This window comes from Callospermophilus lateralis, chromosome 5 (assembly GCF_048772815.1).
Source record: "Callospermophilus lateralis isolate mCalLat2 chromosome 5, mCalLat2.hap1, whole genome shotgun sequence".
Classification (NCBI taxonomy): Eukaryota; Metazoa; Chordata; class Mammalia; order Rodentia; family Sciuridae; genus Callospermophilus; species Callospermophilus lateralis.
Window position 1 is genome coordinate 56,045,294 of NC_135309.1, and position 15,411 is coordinate 56,060,704.

A 15,411-nucleotide genomic window follows, 5' to 3' on the forward strand; every position below is an offset into this window, starting at 1 on the left:
CTTGATCATCTTCTCCCGAAGGAGTTGTCCAGTCTATGGAGACTGCCTGGTTAGCCTGGGGGTCCACAGCATGGTGGCTTTTCCCTTGTGGTGTTTGCCTTAGACTTGGGTGCTATCAATCTATCCAGGGATGACAGATGACCATGTCATAAGGATGCCAGTCAAAACATTTTCGGTCCAACTCTGTTCCAATCAGCATCGAGGTATCCTGTGTGAGACCCGGACAAAGTCTGAACAGCTCATTTCCCAGGCTCGAACAAAATGAGTGGTGGGAAGAGAAAAAGAAACAAGCAGAAATTAGGAAAGAAGAGCTATTAATTGTTCAGAGTGACGAGTGCTAAATAAATTTGGTTGTTTGAATAAAGATAAATGCCATATTTTCTCTTTGAGGTGTGGACTGAACTCTGGCTAAGGGAAAGGGCCTAGGTGGGTCAATTTCATACAGCCCATCGGAGCCCTCTAAGCTGGGGGAGTCTAATTCCTGGATGCTAGACCGCCCATGGAAGGGTGATTGGAGTTCAAAGCTCTGGGAGAGGGCACGTGGGAGTGGAGCTGTGCTCCTACCCTGCACCTTCAAGCCGGGTTTTGGGGAGAGAAACCTATCCTTGACCTGGGCAGCTCCCCCAGGAAGCTGAAGGCAAACAGCTTCGCCCTTGTCCAGGAACAGTTGTGCCACCAGACGTAGCTCTGGATACTTGGCTCTAGCTACCAGCAAGAAGAGGGGGACAGCCCTCCAGGAAGACAACCCGAGAGCGAGTTGGCTGAGCGCTAGGGTGTGCAGACTCCCTTGCAGACGCCTCCCAGCCCTACGGGCAGGCTGGAGTCCCGCCAGGACAATCTTCTCCTTAGAGACCCTCGATCCTATGCCTTCCACATCTCCAAGTTGGCTCCTCAGCTGCAGTCTGAGGGTTTCCCTCCAGCGCAACCTACCCCCAACTTTTCTCCCTGGAGGATTTATGTTAGAGGCTGCTTGGCGGGCAAGTCGACTCTGGCACCCAGCAGCACTCCAGGAAAAACCCAGCAGGGATAAAGTGCAAACTCGATCCGGGTCTGGGTCTACTCGCCCGGCGGCGCGCGCTTGTTCCGGAGCGGACACAGAGCGTCTGCAGAGATGCATTCTGGTTTCTGCATTCCCATTGCTTTCAGGATCAAGACACTGCTCCGGCACCTAGAAAACACATATGGACAGAAAGAGACAACAGGCGTGCTGGAGACGTCACACCAAAAAAAGTGGGGGGTGGGAGGGCAGAGGAGGTATTTGTGTGAGAGAGGCGCACAGGCTGTAAGTGGGTCCAGCCGAGTTAGAACTTCCTTCTTCCCTCTCCCCTCCCCTTCGTTCTGGCCTGCCTCCCGCCTCCTCCCCCACCCCACTTTCTCTCTCTCTCTCTCTCTCTCTCTCTCTCTCTCTCTCTCTCTCTCTCTCTCTCTCATACACACACACACACACACACACACACACACACACAAACACACGCACACACTTGTATTTTGTGCTGTCGTAAAACCCACGTGTCCAGGCAGGAGGTTTCCAGAGTGGAGCCCAGGAGCCGGGACGCGACAGCGGCCAAGCTCAAGCAGCCCACGGCGGCTACGTCCGGCTCGGGTACGCTTGCCCTCCGGCGCCCTCAGCGGGCCTACAAGTTCCTCGTTCAAATCCCTGGAGGGTTCCTGGCGGCGGGATCTCTAAGACTCTCCACCCACACTGCCTGCGGGCATGTAGCGCACACCGGACGCACACCCTCCGGCTCGCTAGCCGAGACCCCGCAAGCGCGCACACACCCGCCGCGGCTCCGAGTGACTCTGAGTTTCCAGGTAAAGTGAGGCTCCCCTGGGGCTAGGAGTCTGGGGCCCCAAGGGTAGGGAGGTTGGAGGGCTCAGGTTGGGGGCGGGGGGGGGGGGCGAGACTGTCCCGCCTCCCGGCGACTAAGGCCAACGCGGCTCGGGCTCTGCGCCACTTCGGCTCGGGTCGGCTCCAGGGCGCTGGCTGAGGGCGGGGGCTGCGTCTTGCAGCCGAGTTCCGCGGGGAAGCGCCTTCTCACCGGGTCCCAGCCTTGCACGGTGCAAGCTGAGATGGCAGGCTGGAGGCAGTGTAGGGTGCGTGCAGCTACACGCGTGGCATGGCTTGGGAGTAAACTTTGAGCCCCGAGTTAGGAAAGAGGGAGCCGCCAAACCGGCTGCTGCAGGCGGAGCCAGGGGCTCTGGCGCTTGTTCCAGGGTCCCGGCGGCCCTCCTCCCAGACCCTCTTGTCCAGGACCGGGGTCTGGCTCACGTGCGCCCTCCTCTCTGCCCTCTGCCCCCAGCTCCAGGCGTCGGACATGCTGAAGCCGGGGGACCCCGGCGGCTCGGCCTTCCTCAAAGTGGACCCAGCCTACCTGCAGCACTGGCAGCAACTCTTCCCTCACGGAGGCGGCGGCGGCCCGCTCAAAGGCAGCGGGGCCGCTGGTCCTCTGGGCGCGCCTCAACCCCTGCAGCCGCCGCCGCCGCCGCCACCCCCGCCGGAGCGCTCCGAGCCTCCGCCGGACAGCCTGCGTCCGCGGCCGGCTTCGCTTTCCTCGGCTTCGTCTACCCCGGCTTCCTCCTCCACCTCAGCCTCTTCTGCCTCCTCCTGCGCTGCTGCCGCGGCAGCAGCCGCCGCCGCCGCGCTGGCGGGTCTCTCGGCTCTGCCGGTGGCGCAGCTGCCGGTGTTCGCGCCTCTAGCCGCCGCCACCGTGGCCACGGAGCCGCTGCCCCCAAAAGACTTGTGCCTCGGCGCTATCTCGGGCTCAGGGCTCACCAAGTGCGGCGGCGGCAGCGGGGATAACCGGGGCGTCCCGCGCTTCCGCTGCAGCGCCGAGGAGCTGGACTATTACCTGTATGGCCAGCAGCGCATGGAGATCATCCCACTCAACCAGCACACCAGCGACCCCAACAACCGTACGTAGTCGCAGCCTTCGCGCTTTCTCTTGTGGCGCCAGTTGGAGAGGCGGGTTCGAATAGGGTGAAACCGGGGTATGGGGTCCTGGTCCAAGATACGGTCGGGCGCCTCCCAGATCACTGTAGCAAAAGTTTTCTGGCGTTGTAGAAGGAAGAAAATCAAATGGGATGATCGGGTGGCACCTTGGTATTATCTCTTTCCCCTTAATTCATCCCTTGCTTCACAGTCCCGAGTTGAGTTGCCCCCGAACCAGGCCATACAGACCCCCGCCCTCCTGTCGGACTGTGCTCTAGGTCGGGCTGGTACTGGCATCGCACTACGGGGAGTGCCCGGGATTGGTCCAGCCTAGCCTTAACCTGGACGAGGGAGGGACTCTCAGCTTTTCTGAGGAACGTGGAAGTCGGCGTTTTTATCTTTACACCTCATCTCTGGAGTTAACAGCATAAGCTCATTTTCGGGCCTCGGGTTGTCGGGATCCTTCAGGAGCTGTTGGCTGGCGTGGCCTCACTCGAGTAGAGGTTCTGGATGACAATGGGTCTCTCCTTACAGACAGGCATTATTCATAGGTCTACTGTTTATTTAGAAAAGGAGGAAAGAATAATGCCCGATAATTTCCGACTTCAGGAAAGGGTCGTTCCCTGAGAATCCCGCATTCTCTGAGCACCCTTGATCCTGAAACGTTGGTTCATTTACTTATTTATTAAAGTTAAGAGTGATAGTAATTTAACAAAAGAAGGTTACTGTCTTTACAGAAAATTGTAAATGCCTATCTAAACACCAACACTCTTCTTGCTCGGTTTCTATATTCACACTTTCAAATGCTTATGGCAAGTACAGTTCCATTTTGAGGTTTTGAAGCAAAACTCTTAATGAAAATCATGAATATGTAATTGCTTTATATCTTCTTAGTAATTTCAGAAGTTATGGTGTATGTATGCCTAAAGCTTTGGGATTAGTGTTATACTTCCAGAGACCTTTGGAGATAACATTAAAGCAGACTAAGAAAATCACACTGAAAGCAAGACAGGTTTTGAAGGATCAGCATGCATTTCAGCTATTTTCTTCATCTGGCTTCTGTATGAGGAAAGTTAATCCTAAGTATTTACATTTATTCTATTTTGAAGGAGTTTCTTCTTGAAGAATATCTATAACTTCACAAACTTCTTAATTTGTTATAGAGGCAAAAATAACTTGAGTTACAGCAATTTAAAGGAATCACAAAGTAGTTGGTTGGATGGGAAAACATTGGATATTAGCATAGTGATTGAGGTGTATTAATCTTTTCATAATGGTTGGAGAATTGCTGTGATAACCAGAGATAATAATTACTACCACCACCCCACCATTAACAACAATAAAAGCAGTTGTATTTACTTCTTTCCTTTCTACAATCTGAGGGTAAAGTACTGGTTTAAAATAGGAGTTTTAATCCTAATTTTGTATGCAGTTAAGAAAACTCATGTTTCAAAATTTCAGTTAACGTTTTATAAAATTATATTCTTGTAATGGATTTAAAAAAATATTTATTTCTTAATGAATTTCTTACTTGCGTTGTTTTCAAAGCACTTCTTTTAAAATGTGGGGAAAATAATAAATGCTTCAGAAAAGGCATTTCTTACTGCTCTGTGGATTATAGCCATTGTAGGTTGGGCATGCCTCATGAAGCTTGCAGAGTTTTCTGAATTTAACAGTGCTGGAAAAGACAACAGCAGCACACCCCAAAGCCCTGACTGTGTGTCAGACTCCCTAAATTGTTTACAATGCAGTCTTGAGATTTATTATATTTTCACTAGACGAAATGTAGACTAGTCAGAGAAAGAATTAAGATAGATTACTAATTAATATATGGATATTGAACCAGTTTATTGCCTAGGTATCTTTTTTTCTGATTGGAGGAAGTGAGTTATGATTTTATTTAAATTATTCCTGTTCTGTTCATCTTTTGGCATCTCCTTTTGAGTCAGTTGGACTGTTTCAATATTCAGAGTGCAGGGCAAGGGGTGGGGGAAGAAGTTAGAATGTCCTCTTAAAGTTACACCCAAAATTGGTCACTAATTAAAGGGACATTGAGAAAGAAAATAAAAAGCTAAGGTAGCTCTGGGTAATGCTGGAAGACCAGGCCTCCCGGTCTAGGAACTTCTCAAGAGAAACAAGCTTAGGCACCCAGGAAAATATGGGATGTGTTTTACAAAGATGAAAAGTGATTGAACTTAACCTAAGTAGGGGCTTAAAACAAATTACAAATGCAAAAACTGAGACACTTTCCCCTCTTGGTTTAGGTCACTTGAAAGACTGAAAATAAAAGCTTCTCATTCCCCTGTTGTGTGTGGGTGGGGTGTGGTGAGAGGCAGCGTGGAGGCAGAAGAGAAGCACCTATTAATTTATCATGTGTAGATTTTCTAGTGTTCCTTTTAGTTTCTTGCCATTTCCCTCTAACAGAAATCTGTGAAGTGACCACTCAACCTTGCTTCATTTTGTCACTTTGTATTTTAAAGAGTGTCCAGTTCATTTTCTCTTTTTCTTACTAGGCAAAGAAAGGGGCTTCCTTATTTCTCCCTTCCCTTTAGAAGAGTAACTTTTTCCTGGCATCAGCAATATATAATATTCTCTGTAAAAAAAGAACCCGGTAACACTTGTTTCACCCTGAAACTGTAGTGTCCCTCTATGGCAAATGCCATAGTGAAGGAGCTTGTAGATCTTTCACACAAAAAGATTTTAAAACGGCTCAAACTGCAAGTTAGCCCAAGCGAGCTCCTCCGGTATATTTCTGTTATCTAACTCCGTGCATCAGTTTACTGTGATTGAACACGCTTTCCACTGAAGCTCTGAATGCTCAGCAGCTACTGCTGCTTCTCCTAAAAGTCAAGTGCTGCGTCCAGTAGTAGGCAGGGGAAGGGGTGGGGGCGAGGCTCTGGGGCTTTTTCTTCCTCGTCTTGTATTAGGGTCCCCATTAGCTTCTGAGTTGCCCGAAGCTGTTTCCGTCAGGCTTCCAGCACAGTGGTCGCTTCTTGGGCTCTGGGAATTGGTATGTTGTGTGTGACCTTGCCTCTACTCTTGGAAGGGAGCGAGACGCCGCTTGCCTGGCGTTTGTAGGGAGGACCTTAGGTCGTCTTTCCGCACAGCCCAATTAGTTTTTTAATACGCTTTTGTAAGAATTTCCTTCCTAGTATCAGACAGGGAGGCGTGAATAAGACACCGTTTGGATGGCTAGACGTAGAGTTGAGCCACCCTTAATCTTTCCTAGTTGGGGGTCTCTATCCACTCCGATTTGCTGGAACCCTCCTGCGCAAGGAATAGAATGAATCAACAGAGCTGGTGTGTGCACCAGTGTAGGAACAGGATTGGAGGCCCCACTGTTGGCAGCGTCACACTTGCCAAAAGTTTGGGGAGAAGGGCTGGGGAGAGAAGGAAATCTGGGACTAGGGCTGGCTTTTCTGGTTGCTAGGGCCCCTGCTATAGGATCTGGGAAAGAAATAAGGAAGGGAGAGTGTTTTCTGACCTTGCACTAATCCGGGTTAGAAAATGCAGAGTCTTCTTTGGGGAGCTTCGAACCCAGTGGTCAGTGGTCCACCAGTAGGCTCTGCGTGCCACCTAGGCACATCCTCTGTGCTCCTCCTGCCGCGTCTCCACAATCAGTGACCAGCTAGCGATTTAGATTTCAGACTTGGTCCCCGGTGGGAGGGAGGCTCAGAGTCGGTGTGTGGGCTTTTATGTTGTTCTATTTTTCTTTTTCTCTTTTCTCTCTTTTTGTGTGCTGGCCCAGCCCTATCCCGTAACACACATGATTTAGCTATTTTACATCATTCGTTATCTAGCGCCCTGAAACTGAACATAGAGTCATATATTAGATTGAGGTTAGAAGAGGTGGCGACTGTTTATTTAAGGTGATAAAATGGTCCATCAGCAGTAATCTCCATCGATATGTGCCACCAGGAGATGAAGGATGAGGGGACAAGCCACAATTAATTGCCCTATAGTTTTGTAGGAGAGAGTGAGCCAGCCCAGATCCGCTTCGATCTCTTCTCCCGACTCCTATTCATCATCTCCGCATTGTATATGGCGGCCTCACAGGGGCAGGGGCCGGCGAGGTTTATCTCCGTGCAATATTCTCTCACCCTCACACACAGGCGCTCCCATTTAATTTATTAATACAGTCATCGAAAGACAAATAAAATCCACATTTTTCCCTTCCCCCTTTCTTCCCTCCCCTTTTTGTTTCTCCCACTTGGTCCCAGGGCCAAGGCGGCAGCCAGGCGGGGCAAAGAAAGCCCAGCGCATCTGCAGTTCGCGGGGGCGGGGAGCTTTAAACTCCAGTAGAGAGGGAGTCCCCAGAGGATGCTAGGAGAGCCGCCCAGCTGGGACACAACCACAATCGACTCCTCTTTCTGTGGCCTCCCCTTTCCTAACCCTCCTCGGCCTCAGGATCTGCTTCTAGAACTGCTCCGGGGACTTTCGGAGACCCTTGCTCGCTGGAAAAGTGAGCCGAGTGTGTGTCTGGGTGCAGCGGGGCCTTCAGAATGTGGGTGGCAGCGGCCACGCCTGGTGACCCACCTCGTGCAGAAGCGGGACAAGGCCTTCCCAACGCAGATTTCGGTGCGAGGCCTGGGCTCCCCATCGCGCCCATCATTTGCACTGCCCGCATTCCATCCAGCCTGTAGTGTGGGAAGGCAGGAAGAACAGTGTGGTCTGACGCGTGGGGAGCGTGAACCCTGGTCCTAAGGTTCCCAGCTGCCGAGATCAGTCTGTCTTTGGCTGCTAGTTCAGTTAGTCATCCCCACCACTACCTAGGGTGCACGCGTCTCTGCCAGCAGGCGGCACTCCCGGGGTCGCGTCGCCGGGCACAGATCGATGGGCGTTGGCCTCTAGGGTTCAGCTTGACGGGCTGAGGGCTGCAACCTCAGCGGTCAGGGAGGATTTACAGCCCAAGCCTGTACCGCCGCCCAGGCGGGAAAGCAAGCTTTTCATCTCTACTCTTCGGTTCAGCAAACAGTGCGCAGTAAAGTCGGGCAGAAGCATTGGAAAGGCTTTGAGGAAAGGCTTGGCGTGGCGGGCACTCGCCGGCTCTGACTGTGCCCAATACTACGTACCTTTGGGCCTTTCCTTATACCAAAAGCCCTGGAGCGTTTTACATTTCACTTTTCCTAGAATGAGAAATGAAATTCCAGAAAAGAAAACCATGGCTTGCTTTGCCTCCTTTACCTTAATATAGATTCATTTAAAATGATAATGATAAAAAGTAAATACACTTGTAAAAAAAATTCACACAATAAGAATATGAAAGGAAGAGTGAAAGTCTGCTCTCCACTTCACTTGGACAGGCCTTCTGAAGTCAGTAGGTGAACAAGTCTGCAACCTAATGATGGCCTCTTGCCTGAATCAGGGACCCATAGACAGCTTAAGATAGAAGGGGGACTATGATAATTTGTACTCCCTAATGCTAAAATCAGGTTTCAAAGACTCTCTCTTGGAGAATATGAAAATCTCATACATATTGAAATTTTTATGAATAATAATTATGAACTTGTATAAAAACTCCATCTCTGATTTTGAAAGTGGAAATATTTATGTGTCTTCTCCTTATGAATGCAACTGGACTTGTCCTATGTATTGCTTGGACTGAAATGCTGTGTGTAATGTAAATGTGTATGTGTGCATATATATAATGGTGACATATATAATATATTGTGTTGTATGTATATTTATAAGTAGTTTGGGGATCTAACCTTCTCTGTCAAATCTTTTCATGTAGGTGTTTATGGCTGGCTGGCTAGAAAACACCTTACTAAAATAATTGTCAACTTGTGACATATTTGTCAACCCTGAGAAGTAAGTTACTGAGTTTAACTTTGTCAAACTACTCTGAGATTCTAAGAAATAAGAAGTAAAATGTTTTTAGATAGAGAGATCTTTTGTATTAAAACATTAGCATATAACATAAAGTTGGCGATCCAACTTTTCGGGCAGAATATTTTGATAAAACTCAAAGTAGTTTACAAATTAAACTCATGTTGGGTGGGTTAGATAAAGTGGATTGGACCTGTCTACTTTACAGTGGACTTAATGTACAAGTGGTCTTTTAGGTATTGGGGGAGCCTAGGTTTTTTCAGTACTCTGCAAAATACTACTATTATGTTTTTTTTTTTTTTTTTTCCATGAGACTTGAAGAGAGGGCTTTAGAGGACTTCTTGGAGAAAGAACTTAACTTTAGTTTTATTGACATTCATTACAAATATTATTAGAAGTGTGCTTCTTGTCTGTGGTGGATAGTGGCTGGAGTTTATTACTCCTTATTTTATTACTGATTTAATTGATGCGATTTTGTTTGTGGAGATATTGGAAGTTGATAGAATCTCTGGTAAAGGCCATTAGGGGTATGAATAGTAAATGTTTTTGCTTCTCACCCTTTGCTTCATTGAGTCAACCAGGAAGAAAAAATCGGTTAAGCAACTCTCTTAGGGTGATTTACATTTATTTTCATGGGCACATTGCCTTTGCTTATTGTCACTTGTTTTTTTTTTTTTTTTTTTTTTTTAACTATTTTTGCTAGGTGTTGAAAGGCCATCTCCAAAGTTAGACACTAACATTCATAATTATGGACATTAGCTATTTACTTTCCTACCCATTATCTTACTTCAGTTTCCCCATATCTAAGAGTGTGAGAAATAGAGATATCTCTGTAACTTAATTATGCCAAAGCAGTTTTGTGGCCTCTCCCCAATAGTGAGTAAAGTGAACTATTTCAGTTCTATTAGTTGATTCACAATTGGTCAACTTGCAGTTCTGGTGATGCATTATTTGACTCATCTGCAAAATAAGAATCATGGTACTTAGATACTATAGTGGCAGTATGGTTCAAGATATATGCATGGAACATAGTAGGCACTCAGTAAAGGTATTGTCTTTCTTTTTTCCATTCCCACATTGTTAAGTTTTTATTTTGACTATCAAAAGCTTGAGAGGGTGTGTGAAATATGTGTGTTTTGGAGGAGCTGACTTATGGATGAGTGTTTGCCTACTTCTGCCTAGGCCCTTGGTTCAAAAGTGTAGCTTTAACAGTTTTAACATTAGCTTGCCACTTACAAAGGGAAACCTTTGTGTTAAGGGAGGCTCAGACACTTCACCACCTGCAAAAACAGGTGGTTGCTTCTCACCTGAGAGGTGTGGTGATCCCTCCAAGAAGTTGAATTCAGAATGTTCCCTCATTCCTTGGGCTATCTGGGGAAGGAGTAGAGGGGGACCACCAGCTGGTTGGCATCCCTTCCACTGAGAAAGGAAGCTCACATAGTCAATCCTGGCCTGCTGTGAAGTAAATGTTTAGTGGTGGGTTTGCTCATCATAATGGATTGTGATTCCCTGTTCCTGAAAAGTTCCTCACCAATACACATTATTACAAGTTCTTTGAGTGTTTCTGCACAGTGACACACCCAGGGTGATCCATCAGGCCTACCTGTAACAAAGGGCCAGCGCAGGCACCGGCACATCTGATGGTGACTGCATCTCACCATCTCCACCAGTCCAGACTGCGTTGCTTGAGGCTCCCCAGGGAGGGTGGGCCTGGGAGACCGGGTCGCGCCAGCGGGCGCCGAGGCTGCCTCCTCTGGGCAGGCCTGCCGCGCCGGGGCGCAGACACCGCGGCTCCGTCAGGCCCATTAATAACCCGGAGGGCACTGCGATCCGACAGCACGGTCGCTTTTCCTGCTCCCCCCCTCCCACCCCGCTGCCTGGCCCCTTTGAGGGACACTGGGTGCTCATGACTAGCCCACTGTAGGGTGGAGGTCCTCTTGCGCTCAGGTGGCTCTGGAGAAAGTCGGAGCGGGACAGCTTCAGCAATAATTTCATTCAGTTTACTGCAAAAGATAATCTCATTTCGCCTTAGGATCAGCAGAAGAGGTCAGGAGTTGGGCCTTCTCCATTGAACCATTACTCTGATCATTAAATTTGCTCTTAGTTTCCGCTTCTGAGAAGAGCTTTTGCGCAAGCACAGACACACCTAACCCCCAGGAACCATCTCCCAGTCTCCACTCGCCCCTTCCTGGCTGGAATCCCTGAAGTGGGCGATGGCAGGAAAGTCAGAGGCTAGTGTCCAATTTCCCTGCAGCCTCCAGGGGCTGGGACCTGAGCTTCAACCTTGCAACGGGCGGGCTCTGCCTGCGCAGGTTTTTGAGAAGTCGCGTTGTCTGTTGCCCACCTGCCTTAGTGATTTTAAAAAGTCTCTTCTCAAATTGTAAAAAGAGGAAAACCAAATCTCAGAAGACCAATGTAGAATCTCTGAAATATCAGATTGGACAAAAGACGGACTTTGGGTAGCGGGTATGATGGTAAACACTTCCTGAAACGCCTGATAGAAGCCTTTGGACCTGGCTCCGGTGACAGAGAGAAGGGAAGAGGTAGAGAAAGAGGGAGAAAGAGAGGTGGAAACCCGGAGGAGAGGCCTTGGGCATTCGGTTCTGTGCGGAGCGCGAAGATGTTATCAGCATCCAGCTCCAAACGTGTTTTGGAACCCAGGGTCCCAGCCAGGCAGATTTGGGTGCTAAGGCGCGGGCCCTTCTCTCCTACTCCTGGTGGCCTCGGCGCCCCCGTGGCGTCACCGGCCCCCCACCCCGCCCCACAGGTGGCCGATCCTGGCGGGCTTAGATGCTACCATCAAATGATAAGCTGCCTCAGATTCCAGGTTAACCCTCTTCCTTCCTTTCCTCTCGCGTGTCTCCTGCAGGTTGCGATATGTGCGCGGACAACCGCAATGGCGAGTGCCCCATGCACGGCCCGCTGCACTCGCTGCGCCGGCTCGTGGGCACCAGCAGCGCCGCGGCCGCTGCACCTCCACCGGAGCTGCCTGAGTGGCTTCGGGACCTGCCAAGGGAGGTGTGCTTGTGCACCAGTACTGTGCCGGGCCTGGCGTATGGCATCTGCGCGGCACAAAGGATACAACAGGGTACCTGGATTGGGCCATTCCAGGGCGTGCTCCTTCCCCCGGAGAAGGTGCAGGCAGGCGCGGTGAGGAACACGCAGCATCTCTGGGAGGTAAGTGGAGTGGCGGCCCACTTCTGAGCACCTCACCACCAATCAGTAACCTGGGCCAGCACAGAGCCTGGTCCTTAGCAGGTGGCAACCTCAGAAGAGCCTCCCTTAAGCTCCAAGAGGATGTTGGAGAACAGATTTCCCTGGTCTGTAGAAAATGCCTGAAGCACCTTGGGTGAGGAGGTTAGCCCTGTAGCATCTGGCAAAATGTCAAACTAGCCCTCAGGGCCTACTGGTTTCTGAAGACAGAGCCACCTTAACCTGCTTCTGTTCCAGCTGGGATGTATTTGACCACTGGTCTGTCTGCATCTTGAGAAAAAGAAAACAGGCTAAGGAGATGGAGCAGAGACATTGGGCTTTGGGTTGACTTTCATGTCCCATTTAAGCTCTTCCATTGTTTCTGGGCCTAGGGCAGGAAGAAACAAAAGCACAGAGAGAAGATGAGATGAGGTGGGGTGGGGGGAGTCAGGTTTATTTTCTCTTTGTACTTGCTGAATGAGAGAGACCCAAACATGTTTCACAACGTCCAAAGTGCCCAAGCACTTTGTAAATTATATTGTAAATTTAAAGATTACAATTTTTTCTTCTTTCTGAGAAAGTGAAATTATGCAATTTTCAACAAAATGGAAAATCGAAGTATGGGGAAACTCTGAGCACTTTTTTTTTGTAACCCAATATCTGATGCTATTATTTAAAAATAACTTATCTGAAAAATGTTAAACTAAGATTTCTTCCAGGGTTTCCTGGTTGATTATTGAGGTCCACTCTTGTAGAGGTAGACAATTATCATTAGGAAATCCCCAAATGATTTTAGCTACTTTCACTCATGTAAAGTTATTTATGAAATAAAAGATGCTATGAATCATAACCTTAACTAATATGTAAATCCAACTGTAGCCAGGTGAAATAATGAAGTAGAAACAGTCAGAAAAGAAAGCTTCTTAATTACCAAGTGGCAAATTGACATGGGCCTCAGAGTTCCAATAATGGGATATTTCTGTAACACTTAGCTCAGTGGCTTGTCAACATGATCACTTTTACATGAGATGCCTCACAGTCACTAAATAAAACTCATGGGACTCAATAATCCACTCAAACGTTTGTTGAGCTTCCATTCAGGCCAGTACTGTATCAGGTTCTAGAGATACAGTATCCTGGAGATAGTGTTATGAAAAACAAACTTGATGTCCAGAAACCCCACATGATTATTGGGATTGGGATGTTGAGGCCTGTATTTACAAAGCTCCCTTTGATGGAGGAGGAGCTGAATGTGTGAGCCCAATGTGAGGACATGGCAGCCCATAGGCTACCTTCCTCACAGTAGTCCCCCAGAGTCTTGCACCCAGCTCCCCCAGGTTCCACTTTACTCCTAAACTGTTGGTGGTAAACAGTTATACCCTTTCCATCTTTCAGAAAAGGATTCCCGAGCAAGGGGTAAAAAATGGGCATATGGGGCTTTTCTTAAAAATAAAAAGAGCAGATGGGGCTTTTCTTAAAAGTAAAAAAAGAAACATTTAATTTCTAAAGCAGGGCAGGAGAAAATGGTTTGGTGCGTAGGTCCATGTAGGTAGTTTAGAAGCTAGAGCTTGGACATAGGAAAACTGACAACTGGGACATAATCAAAGCATCTGGTTTTGAATCATTTCCTAGTTTTTGTTGTTGTTGTTTGTTTGTTTGTTTCTGACTACTTAATTGTAACTTATAATGTGGGTTAAAGTTTAAAACCATTTTCAAGCACTTTTCAGATTCCAGTGGTGTTATTAGGAACAGTAATATCATGTAATTAGGGGTCTGCCAGTTCTTTTCTGGGGAGATCATAAAGTAGTTGTTCTGTGCTACAGATTTGTTCTATCTGAAAATGTTAAACTGACAACTAGTATATTGCCCTCTGACGTCCATTTTTTTAGAGTACAGAAGACTAAATGTGAATAAAAGGATATCAGTTAAAATTCAAATTTTTTTTTTTGTCGAGAAGGCTTTAAATGATTGGAATATTGGCAGAGGGCCACTACACATATAGAATAGGATAGTTTATATTAACACAGTGGGACCTTTCTTTGATACCTTTACTTGTACTTAATGAAATTAAACTTCTATTATAGTAAAGAGACTGGGGCATGTAGTTTGCTTTCTTCTTTTTCTTGGGGCTTCTGTAGATGTAAAATGAGTCTTACCTGTTGTTTGGGGTGAGTCAGGAGGGCATATAGAGTTAGTTCTGTGATATAAGAAGGACTTACTTGGTGTATGCCTAAATGATATAAAAGTCCCTACTCCTAAATTCAAGACATGTTAATATATTTATTTTAGTCATTTGTACACTAGTTATAATAATACACATTTGGGGGATTGAAGGAATACTAAGACTTCAGCTATGTACGGTGTCTCCTGGGACTTCATTAAAAAACACAGCTAACCAGGGCCAGGTCATGTAGTGCCAATGTCTATTTGTAAAATACAACTCTTTTAAAAATAAATTTCAGATTTTTATTAGCATAATTACTTTTTAAGGTATGAAGTACAAATTTATTTTTAATTTTAAGCATCATAATTTATGAAATGTGACTATTTAGGTACATTAATGATAGAAGATTCTCGTTTTTTAAATTTTATTTTTTTCTTTTAAACCTAAATTCTGATGTGAAAAAAATTAATTTCCCAGGGCTTCGCACATGCTAGGCAAGCACTCTACTGCTGAGCTATATCCCCAACCTTTTCTTATTCCTTACTTTGAGAGATAAGTTCTTGCTAAGTTGCTGAGGCTGACCTTGACTTGTGACCCTCCTGTTTCAGCCTCCCAAGTAGCTAGGATTACAAGCTTGTGTTATCATGTCCAATTATTGTGAAAAAATTTTAACCATTTTATTATTTATAGTAGAAAGAACCAATAACTGTAGAAAATATTTGGCAATAATGTTTAATGACTCATATAATAATTATCCATTTAAAAATATATTCTTTCAAATATCTTCCAGAGTATCAGATTGACATAAAGCAGATTTTTTAAAACATTAAAATCAGTCAAATGGTGACTATTTCATTTTAAAAGTCAACTGTAATCATTTCTGTGCCTCACATTTTTCCAAGTCTTTTGCTGATGAAGAAAAGCCTTTATATTTAGAGTTCAATACGCAGGTTCTTATAGAGCTTACCAGGGTTACTTATCTTTATTTCAGTACAATAAATGGATTGCTAATCTTTCCCTGTCATTGTTTCCAAGTAGATGATGGATTTTTGTTTCAGTTTACAGTTCATTGTTTTTAGTATGGTTGTACTTTATTATACACGTGAAGGCTTATTACAGAAACAATCAGACTCACCTTAGTTACTCCCTTTGTTTAATCATTAAAAGCTCTATTCCCTTTGTAGAAAAATGACTTTTTAATATTTAACATATCTCAGACATGAAGAGTTTGATTGTTTTGTAAGCATGCTATCTTTTTTAGTTAATATTTTCTTTGTGTATAATCTTACTTCTTCAA

The 15,411-nt window shown here is 46.5% G+C and overlaps 1 protein-coding gene across 1 annotated transcript in view; it reads left to right on the forward strand.

The window, feature by feature from the left end:
* Window positions 1-2,315: 2,315 nt before the first annotated feature.
* The window catches only part of Prdm6 (PR/SET domain 6), a 99,793-nt gene continuing 86,697 nt past the window's right edge, over window positions 2,316-15,411 (forward strand). Inside the window, exons 1-2 of the mRNA XM_076855896.1 lie at window positions 2,316-2,913; window positions 11,628-11,935. Coding sequence (XP_076712011.1) covers window positions 2,316-2,913; window positions 11,628-11,935 — 906 coding nt within the window. The remainder of the gene's footprint in view (window positions 2,914-11,627; window positions 11,936-15,411) is intronic.